The sequence below is a fragment of the Carica papaya genome, chromosome 9 (assembly GCF_054855325.1).
Source record: "Carica papaya isolate Zhongbai chromosome 9, ASM5485532v1, whole genome shotgun sequence".
NCBI classification, from domain to species: domain Eukaryota; kingdom Viridiplantae; phylum Streptophyta; class Magnoliopsida; order Brassicales; family Caricaceae; genus Carica; species Carica papaya.
In genome coordinates, this window is record NC_142317.1 from 35,410,971 (window position 1) to 35,422,638 (window position 11,668).

The 11,668-nt window shown below is 33.5% G+C and overlaps 1 protein-coding gene across 6 annotated transcripts; it reads right to left on the minus strand.

The window, feature by feature from the left end:
- Nucleotides 1-690: 690 nt before the first annotated feature.
- LOC110807373 (vacuolar protein sorting 38-like) lies at nt 691-11,411 on the minus strand. Of its 6 annotated transcripts, none has more exons than XM_022032501.2 (7): nt 10,916-11,411; nt 8,585-8,791; nt 6,026-6,191; nt 2,977-3,125; nt 2,640-2,680; nt 2,453-2,520; nt 691-973 (listed from the first exon to the last, which is right to left on the minus strand). In XM_022032501.2, exons 1-7 carry the CDS (start codon nt 11,099-11,101, stop codon nt 939-941), a joined length of 852 nt encoding a protein of 283 aa, XP_021888193.1. In that variant the 5' UTR covers nt 11,102-11,411; the 3' UTR covers nt 691-938. The 6 variants fall into 6 exon arrangements, with proteins under 6 accessions (XP_021888193.1, XP_021888192.1, XP_021888191.1 ...); XM_022032500.2 differs by adding an exon at nt 10,706-10,757 and having other exon boundaries at nt 2,453-2,680; nt 10,916-11,055; XM_022032499.2 differs by adding an exon at nt 10,706-10,757 and having other exon boundaries at nt 2,453-2,680; nt 8,585-8,819; nt 10,916-11,055.
- Nucleotides 11,412-11,668: the final 257 nt, after the last annotated feature.

An 11,668-nucleotide genomic window follows, 5' to 3' on the forward strand; every position in this document is an offset into this window, starting at 1 on the left:
GTGCTGATTGAACTTTAACCTTTAAAAACATCGAATGCACTCGATTTAATCCTAATAGGAAAATTTAGAATTTCAGAAATGTAATTCTTCTAATAAACCAGTATTCATTTCAAGAAGAAAGAAAAATTCAATAACACCAGCATAAAAATTCAATAGCATCCATAAAAACGAAGTGGTAACTTTTTCACCGAATCAACTTTTCTCTCGGTGAGAAAATTACTAACTAACCACGTAGAGCTTAGACTTGAGGCTTCGAGAACAACAAGAAAAGAAAGAAAAAGCTTGTGTATGATTTATTAATTTTTTTTATATTTTTTTTAAAAAAATAAAAACGTAGTGTAATATATATTAACATAAGTATCAAGAGAATACCGTCCATTTATAAAAAAATAATTATGTATCAATCAAATGATCGATAACATTTTCAAAATCGTTGAATCCATTAATGTCATGATTTCAAATCAAAGAACAAAAAATTGTAAATTCACTTGTCTCTAATGTTAGTGAAATCTCTCTCTAAGTCCATCAAAATTTCTCGTGTTCCTTTCCTTCCGCACCACTCAAAAAATAGATGGGATTAAGAGAAAGTGAGTTTTCCTTTCTTATATGACCGAAGATTTCCTTTCTCCTAGCCTTCCTAACAGCACTCCAAACAAGAGCTAAGATGCCGATACTTTCTGTGGCAACATGTCACACAAACGAATCATCATTGCTTAAAGAATTCTTGCTATCTTGATTTGTGATTCAATTGAATCGTAATGGCGGACAAGGCTTTACAGAAAGTGCCTTTGAAAAAATTTGCACCCATGTGAAAATTCATTACAAGTGGGTGGATTACAATAAACTTGTATATCAATCATGTATCTAGGTAATTTGGAGACTGGATTGTCCTGATAAGCTCCTTCAGATTAGCCAACAGATGTCGCGGTCCTAAGCTCTTAACACCAATGAAATTCAGGAGTTGCTCTAAATCCTGCAACAGTTTCCAATCATTCAATAAGCCAAGTAAAATTACAGCCAGGTTACTTAAAAACAGCTACTAGCGGTACCCATGCCAGTTAGTTAGGTATCGCCCAAAAAGCAGTAGTGAAAATCGCATCCACCTCAACATTCCAAGTTGCAAAAGCAAGTTCAATAATTATCAAGATCAAACATATATCCATCTAAGATTTAGGACCGCAAAAAATATATTTTTTCTCTACAAGGAGAAAAGCCAACATAAAACTTCTATATCCGAGAAAATAAAGCAGTAAACAACTTTTTTTAACATAAAGCCTCTGTCAATGACTCGGTGCAAGACGAACTTCATTTAAAAGCACTCAAAACACTCTGATATCAGACGCAATCCTGATCTATTAAACGTTCCTAGAACCAATCTGAATTTTGTATCCTAGTATAGAAGATGAAGTATGATGCCCTCATGAACATTAATCACCTAATAGCTGGAATAAATACACAATAGCAACAGGGAAAAAAGTTCCTGAAAAGATCCCCAGCCTCCATTTCACACTAGAAGCAATCTTGACAATGAAGATTTCTAATTCAAAAAGAGATTTGCATTTTCTTCACACACCAGTACTGGCCATTTGACTTTTCAGCATATTTGGTTCCCGATTTTATGGTACAAACTTGAGCTTTCAGCTTTAGCTCCTATTCTTTGAAGAAGAAAATACAAGTAATGCAAACGACGCACTGAAATGGTACAACTATGTATAAAAAGAAGGGAATACAAAAGACAATTCCAGCATAATTTTTCAAAATTATTTACTAGAATAAGGTTCCTACTAGAACTATTAATAACATAGGATTTTACGAGAATAGAGTTATTATGTTTTTTTTTATAATTATTTCTTATTTATTCGAAAGTCCTATTCTGTAAGTGTTTTTTTTTATTCCAGTCTTGTTAGCTTATGTAGACACTTTATAGGCACGCAGGTGACTTAACATCATTAAATAGTCTGCCTATGAATAAATTACATTGATGTTCTCTCATTAATTAAGTGCCTAAACCATGTGATTTTAGTTGTGCAACCCTGTGATTTTTGGTTGTTGCGAATCCCCATTTGTCAATTGAACTTTCTCTTTTTCTACATCTTCTTGAAACCCTTTTCCATTATGCTACATCACTCTTCTATTTCTCTCTCTTCAAGCTTAAGCTCTTAATTAACTTCTAATCAATAATGGGAATCAAGGAAATAGAGGCCGGAGTTCAAGAAACAATCACACGCAAATAACTAATAAATAATCCATGCTGTGATATAAAGCCAGAAATATAACCAGAAAAGAAGAGATTTCCTTCTTTTTTTTTAAAAAAAAAAAACCTCTTCTCAAGGATGGAGATATTAACAGCTTGAACGGAAAAGGAGCAAGTTCCAACGCCCGAAGCCAATGATACAAGTAACAGTATATCAACTTCAAAACAATCATATAAATACATCATCTGCATATGTACCTTGTTTAACAAAAATACAGCATAAGCTGCTCTTGTTGTGTCTTGACCTTCCAGAAACAGAGGAAATTCTACAGGTTTCACATTTCCAGAAACTGTTATATCTGACAAGTAGTCAGACAAGGTAGGCTCTGTCGAAGGAGCGTAATCATTAATATATGAGCGTGAACCACCAAAACGTAGAGGATACCTCAAAGGAACTTTCAAATAGGAAGATACAAGTAAAACAGCCTACAATAAGAAAAAGAAAGGAACTTAGTGAAAATTTTTAAAATTTTGTTTTCTTTTTACAAAATCAAGGGGGCAAATGATATTAGAAAACCCACAGCCTGAACAAATTTGGATACAAAAATAAATAGGTAAAATAACTAAATTTCTTATGGCAGAAAGCATTTGTAGTTTATATTATTTGACACTAAATTTATGATATAAACATATGCAAAAGGAAGCATCACATGGGTTGGCAAAAGATGCCCCCTTGATGCCAAAATTCATAATTTAGATCAAGATATGAGATAGGAACCAACGTGGGCAACATATCCTAAGGCAGTTGAAGACCTCTGAACCTCCTTCTTATCAGTGAAAAAGCTCATCTTTGTAAAAGGAAGCACAGTCAAACGCAAACCTAATATTGTCAACGATCCTTGATTAACAGGTTTAGATCTCGTGAAATTTCCTGTGAGAACCAAAAAAAGGAATAGAATGAAGATGAAATTCTCAGTTTTGGTTTAGAGATAGAGGAGGAAGAAGCATTGATATCAAGCTAGATAGTTAGCGAAGCAGATCTCTGATACCAAGAGAGGATCTATTGAAACAAATATAATATTGAAAAACATTGAACAAACACGAAAACTAGTAAATGCTTATTAAGCTGTTCCAAAGCCTAGTAACTGGTGGAAACATGAACTAGATCTAGAATGTCTTTCTTCCAGTGAGCTTTAAGGAGCAGAAACGCAATTCATCTTATTCCAGTAACTTAGGTGATATCATCAAATTAAGAGAGAAAAACTAGTAAATGCTTATTGAGCTGGCTTCAAAGCCTAGTTAACTGTGGAAATGTGAACTAGACCTAGAATGTCTTTCTTCCAGTAAGCTTAAAGGAGCAGCAATGAACTTCATCTTATTCCAATAACTTACGTGATATCATCAAATAAAGAGGATATTTGGGATTGCTTAAACAAATGTGCTTAAAGTAGCCGGATGCTTTAAGTTATTTATAGAAGAAAAATTTTTATTTAAAAAGTAACCATATGTTTGGATAAAGTACTAACTAAAAGAATTTATTTCTATTAAAAAGTTCATAAAAATATATATATATTACAAATATTTTATAGTTTACATTATAAATAAACAGCTATGCATTTGGATAAAGTACTAACAAAAAAATTTATTTTTTACTAAAAAATCCATAACAATATACATGTTACAAATATTTTATAGTCTACATTATTATATATGTTAGAGAATGTACATTATATGTAATTAATTAAGGTTACACTAAGCTAAAAGGTATTATAGTAAAATACACCCTATGTAATTAATTGTTGATATACTTTCTTATTCGCGATAACTTATATATATATAGGATCATATTATGTAACAAAACATAGAACACATAATTCTTTACATGATATCAGAGCTATAGGTTAAGAGACTCAAACTCTTTTAGAAACTATAATCGACCTTCATTACTGAAATAAGAAAAACCTAAAAGGAGTCAGCCTTCATAGGCTGTTATAGTCACCATCACCACCAGTTTTCATAGCTTATTACCAAAATAATTTATTAGGATTGAATCTGGTTAAAGAATATTGTGGTAAAATACATCCTATACAATTTTCTTTTAAATAAAAAGTATAAGATTATATTAACAAGCACCAAAAGAGTGCTAACCCGTACACAAATTATCTACAAATCTAGAAAAATATCAACAAGGTCTTAAAATCCTTCATAAGATAGAGTATGACCCAAAATTATAAGTCAAGAGTCTGAAACGAACTATTCTTAATTCTCTCAAAATCTCCAACATCATCAATCCACTCAAAAACTCTTTTATTCCTCTAATTCCAAATAACCCAAAAGATAATAGCGGGATTAGGTCCACATATTTCCTCCGGCCACAGATGCCCATCCATGCCCATAATTCATTTATAACCGAATCCGCTATCGCCCAGCTGACACCTAGTAATCCGTAAACCATATGCCAGAGCTTTTATTGGACACCATAGAAGAACATGATTGCAAGATTCTGCATCCCTTTTACACAAGTAACAACTATTCACCCAAGTTATTCCCCTCCTCATCAATTTATCAATGGTCAAGGTGCATCCCCTTCTAGTGTCCTACATAAAGAACGTCACTCTGAGAGGGACTTAAATCTTCCAAATTTGTCTAAAAGGGAGTCCCTGAACCAGAATATTCCTGCTTATAGAAAGATATGACCGAAAAGGAACTTGTAGTAGTAAGACTCCATAAAAGTTGATCATTGCTACCATCCAAAGTTATGAGTGACTAAGTTAATAGAAGATTCTCATACTCAACAACCTCTCAATCATTAAGGTTCCTCAACACATCTACCTGTCACTCTTTTTATCCTCTCCCAATTTCTTTGAATGAATCATTGATCAAAATATCTTTTTGTTATGCTATAGAAAATATCTATGGGTAATGTCTCTAAGGACTCCAAGCTCCAGCCATCAATCCTGTCAAAAGTTGACTCCATCACCTTTGCCAACCCTTCATTTAATACAGGCCTGGAATCTATCCCTTCTCATACAAATTTTTTTCCACATTCCTCTCCCATGCAGTCTTGACAATGTTTTGGTGTACTGTCCTTTTTCATTAGTTCTGAAATTTGCGTCTATCACCCTTTTCCACAAGGTACCCTCTCTTATCATAAATCTCCAAAGTCATTTACCTTGTAGGGCTATATTCATCTCCACCAAGGATCTTACCCCTAAACCTCCATACGGAAAAGGCTTCTTAATCTCCTCCCAGGGTACCAGATGATATCTCCTATCCTTAGAATCACCCATAGAAATCTACATTGAATAACTTCCAACTTCTTTACAACACTCACCGGAATAGTCAAGAGAGACATATAATTTTCAGTCATTCCTTATTCTCGAGACTTGTACATATAGAGGTATATTATTCAATAAAACATATAACACATCGTTCTTAAAAATATATATTGTTAATTTTAAGTGGATATGAAAGGGTAGTTAAGTAAATTTGTTACATATATATAAACCAAACAAAAAAAAAAAAGAAAAAAAAAAAATGGTTAGGAATGAGGTTACCTTTGAAGTCACTTTTAATAACCTAACAAGCAATCTGTTTTTATGTTACCAAAAAGGAGATTGGAGCAAAGTGCATAAAGCTGCTTATAAGCATGACATAAACAATCCTAAAGATCCTCTAAAACCAAAAGTCAGTCACTAGATTACCATTAAGTAAAGGCAACTGGATGGTAAGCACACAACAGCACAGAAGCAATACAAAACAAAAACATTGAGGAAAAAGAATGTTATGATTAAAGTAAGATGGCACTGTCATTAACCAATCTACTGGAACCTGGAAATGATTCAAGTTCTTGCTCCTCTGCAGGTCCAACCAAGATCTTTACAGGATAAAGTAAGGACACTTGTGATATCATATATTGTTGCCTCATTCGTAACTTCCTGTGCATATTTTTCAGGTGTGCATAACCTCTTTCTCCAATCAGTAAGCTATTTGATTCCTGTGTCAAAAGCAAAGTGCAAAGTTTGCCACATGTTTAAAACTCCAGTAACATTTGATTAATAGAGAGGAAAAGAGGAGGGGAGAGGAAGGTGACCTTTGATCTATTAAAAGCAACTGATGGCCATCTAATATATGGCCGTATTTCTTTTCTTTTCTCAAAGGTATATGACCATATTAATTATTGTAATTCCAGCATTATATTTAAACCAATTTTTGGTATAAGAAGCATTATTAGAAGGAAAGAAAGAGAGAATACCCAATAGGAGGATACGTCTCTTACAGATAGATAAAAGGGACCCACAGGAGATGAGTATTAGCCGAAAGCGAAGACAAAAACAACAATCTATCACATACCAATAGGGGAAAGAGGAACAACAATCACATTATCAAATTGGCACATAGTCTAAATATTTTTTAGCAGTTAAAAATAAGTTCATATAATATTTAAAGTTACAATGATTAAAAAAACCCCTGCAATACCAAAATACCTAATCCTTTTCTCCCAATTTTTTTAAGGTTCATCTTCTCCCTCAATAAGGGTATGTGAGAAGACGCCAATTGGCATGAGTTGGTAAAGCTCTTTATAAAATTTGGTCAGAGATTACCCATAAAATTTCTCTGGTTCTCCAAATGGGAATGCAGAAAGTTTGGCTTCAACCTTAGTATATCCATAGAAAATAAAAAAATTAACGAGAGTGAATATCCAAAAAGGGTTGGACCTAACAATTTCTCGGGTTTATGCATCTCAGCGTCTTTGTTTCAGTCCCTTTTCCTCAAGGGCGTTAAGTTATCTTCACCAGCGACGGTGAAAAACCATGTGAAACCTAATTCCAGAGCTCATTTGTGTCATCAGGGTAATTACTTCTTCAACCTTGTTCTTCTGGTAAATATCTTTGTACTTGATGAATTTGCTTATATGGGACTTAGATTTTGGTCAATGAATCTTAATTCTTGAAGTTCAAAACAGACATGAACATCAGAAAAGAAATTGGTAAGACAACAAAATTAACCTTGAAAGCATGCTCTCACATACTGACAGAGAAGAAGATGAACCTTGGAGCATTTGGATTTTTGGGAGAAAGGGATTAGAGTAATTTGGTAACACTAAGGCTACTTTTAGTAATAGCAATTTTAGACATTAACTTTCTTTTTACTGTTAAAAAAATAATTTTAAGTTGAAAATATACGAACTAATTACTTCAATAAAAAAGTAAAGCACCAACTTCATACACTCATCAATTTGATAAAAATGTAAAAATACAAGGGGATATGTCAACTAGACAGAAAATTGAGCATTTTATATACAGATTTTGTAAGTAACTGGCACAAGAACAGCAAAAAAAAGAGGGACCCGATTAACTTTTATGATAAAATGGTGCAGTACAGCTAAACAATCAAGAGTTTATTGGCTTTAAGAAAAAGAAAAAGTGTGCTTAAGTATTAGATGCTTATAACAAAAGGCACCATATCAAAGTTAGAAAATAAAATAGTTACATGTCTCAATAAAAGTGTGTATTTAAAAAATAAGCACTTATTTCGTTTTGGTAAAAAAATATATTATCTATATATATAAGGATGCTAGGTAACTAAATATGTCAAGACAATAGCACTTTCAATAAATATACAAAACCTGGGGTAAAAGTGCTCTTTTTATGTTTAAAAGACATTCATAAGCACCTATTTGTTACAAATTTACCAAATATATAAAACCACAGATCTTTATAGGCAACTTTTAAGTAGAGCCAACACCCCCTAAATAAGAATATCCAGAAAGACATTGAATAACAGAGGCTTCACATCAAACAAAATCAAGTGGATCTGTGTAATTACTTCAAATACAAAAGCTGCTCCCACTAAAATGAGCATATGGATTTTGGTTTTTTTCCAAAAATAAATAAAGAAATTAATAAATAAAGATCATCTGGCTTAAGACAAAGTTTCCACCTTAATCTCCAATAGTAAGCAAAAAATATTAGACCTTCAAATTATGTTATTCCCATGTTCTAGAAAATAATAAAAGTTGCATATGCTGATACGTCTGCATATCCAGGAATTAAATCACAATTTCATTTTTCCTGCCTGTAAAAGGTCTTAGCAAGCTTGCAAACATTTCCATGGAACGTATCACATCAATATCATTTTAGCATTTGAATTGGTATACACAGCTCATTTTAAGTGACTTATATCCGATATAACAAACCAGTATATACTAAAATAGAAGACAATAATCATCAAGTTTTATGCTTTCTGGTCCCTCATAATTTATGACTTTTGACTTTTTTTATCTAACAAAACTCTTTTAACAGTGTCTTTTTGAATGCTTAATATCTAGAGTTTACTATTCTTTGAAAAAAATAAAAATAAAATCTAGAGTTTACTAATATAGATTACCTGTGATTGCTTCCTTGCCATAGAAAGAGCTGTACCAGCTACCAATAGAGATCTAACTTCAATTCTAAGATTTTCCTCTTTCTTTTTAACATCCTCTGCAGCTACCTTGCAATGCACTGACATGTTTCCCATCACCAACTTTTTAACCTCCAGTTTCTGACGCATTTCATCTAGCTCATTTGACTGACTCATTGACACAGCTTTGACCTGCCCAAACATGTTGCCGCCCGCTAATCTGCGGGACCATCAATTGAGGACAAAGAAACCCAAAGAAAAATTGACAGGAAACTAATAGTAATATTACTCTTAACAAAATAGGACTTTTTTTTTTTGAACTATAACAAATAAGACTAATATAAGTAGAAAAACTAAATAATAGTAAGAATAAAATCCTAAAGTTACTAAAACTACAATAATAGACTCCTAAATAGTATAATAATTTTATATTTAATGGAATTACGATCTCTAGTCAATTTAGGTTACTCTTTTTGCATCAATGTTACAACACCACACATTCTGCTAAATAAAATGTAAAAAGAAATATATTCTATGCTTTCACTCATAATATGGATCAAATAAATTTTTCCGTATGAAATAATATAATGGAAAGTAAAGCATATTCTTTTTCTTAGAGTAAAATATGAATTATATACATATGAGCGCCAAGAGGGTGCAACCTGTATATAAAATATTTACAAGTCAATCAAACATATACTAGGTCCCCAGCATCCTCGCTAAAATAAAGCAGATGACTCCTAATCAAAAAGCTTAAGATCTAGAACCATGCATCCTTAAAATTAACAAAATTAGTTCAATCCACAAAATAGTGCAAAGTATAAGTTCTGAACACCATGCAACATTAACATTAGTCCTCTGTTTCCCTGCCATAAAAGAGAAGTTTATGGAATGTTGAGACGGAGAAAATTGAGGATGTCTGGAGGAGTTAAATAATCCTTCCAAGGAGTTGAAGATTTTTTGTTGAGAATTCTGAAATTTTTTCTGGATCAACAGACAGAATTTATATAGAGGAGACCTTTTTGATCTAGTTGATTTCAATAGAATAGTTGGTGCACTTTTTATATAACTTGACCTTTCATATATACCCTTGTACGAAGGCAGAATTTTGTGAATAATATTAAGGAAAAACGAAAAAGATGGGGGAAGGAGAGGAAAATAACAAGACTACTTCCAAGGAAAGGGAAGCATCTCATAAACCCAAGACAGACTCATTTGGTTTCTCTTTTTATACCTAGTTGAATTTGAAGCTTACTTTTGATATTAGTCTTAATATGTAAAATTAGAACATAGAGGTTTTTTATCACCTTTCTTCCACCTTGAACTCCTTAAAAGGAGAAATTTCCAGTTTCTACTTCTCCAATTGGGAATTGGAAAGATATTTCAGGATGGAAGTGGACATATATGGAAATTTTGTTGTATTTTTTCTAGTACAGGTCAAGACTTACTAGACATTGAACCCACATTCTGAATTTGAACAGAAGAGGACATAACCATTTGGACAAGTGCCTAATGGTTATTTCAAGTATATATATTAAGATCAATAAGAAGATTAAGTTTAGGAATTAGGTAGGAATTGAACCAAAAAAATGGGCTCAAGTTTCCATTACTTCTTTGAGAAGTGACTCTGGTTTTCTTTTTCTTTTTTTCCCTCAACTAAAAGGTGTTTTACATTCATCTTTTCCAGAACTAAGAACTATATACGAAGTATTCTGATACACTTCCTACTTTCTATTCCGTCTGTCTCATTTAGCAAAAAGAGATTATACCTACCTGTAAGGTGTGAAAATAGAGGACACACACCAAGTCAACGTAGTTAGTCCGCTAACTAAAACAGCTTTCTTTTGGAGTATGGCCTTAAATGCTTGGCCCAGCGGCTTCAGTAATTAGTTATCACAACCAGAACATGATAACATCAGCAGAAGAAAAACTCCAGATTCTATCATTCATCATTTCAGGATTTGAAATCCTGGAAAATTTTGGTGCCAAACAAATTAATTCTTTTTTCTTTTTCCGATGGATAATCAAACTCTGTTGACTTAGTTCTGAAGAATTCTACATCTGACAAACCACATTCCCCATTTCAAAAATTGAGGTCAGAACTACCTTTAACTCTCAGGAAAAATCCGATTGAATTTCTATATTTCTCCTTTTCTCTCTGCAAGTAAACACCACAGAAGCAACTCTAATTCAATAAAACACCCAAATTCTCCGACCTTTATTATTCTAAGCTAATCAGCAGTTAAAAAGACGTAATATTCCACTAAAAATAAAGACTCCTAGGAAACATCGACATCACAACAAAACAAACCCTACCTGAATATCCGATTCGAGCTTCCGTTGAAGGCTTTCTTTCTTTTCCTTAGCTTCTTTAAGGGCGGAAGACAGACTCCAAAGCCGCGCAAGCTCCTGCTCGAAATCCTCCCATTCGATCACTTCCGCATTCTCTTGATCGGAATGCTGTGACTGTACAGAAGGTACAAGCTCTCTTTCCAGTTCCATCGAGAATCGAAGAAGGGACTACAACGTGCGTATTCAAAATGCGACCATGGCTCAACCTCATCGTCCTACGGCAGCGAAGAGTTTCATGACGGCTGGATCATTCTTCGGTTATGGTTTTCGCGAGAAAATTACTGTTATTTTCTCGCGAAAACGAGTACGGATTCCGGGAATCACCGGCAGTTGGTTTTTCTCGGTAAAGGCCAGGGAAAGGTTGACAGGTGTAAGACGAAAGCTTGGGTTGGTTTTCTGAGGGTATTTGTGTCATTAGACCTTGTTTATAAGTGCAGAGAGTAGAGAGCACCTAGGATTGATTGCTTGCACGTGGGCCGTTGATCCAGCCCGAATCGATACGATCCGACGACCGACTAATGATCCCCGGACTCGAAAGGGAGCGTCTCGATCTAAACTACCTTTGTCTACCATGATAGATCGAGAAGGTAACATATCGAACTAGAATACCCTAATTGAAGTTGCTTTTATTTCTTAAATTATTTCGATCCGTTCATTGTTCGATTCATCTTACAGTTAATAGAGACAATAACTATTAGAATTGACGGTAAAAAAAAT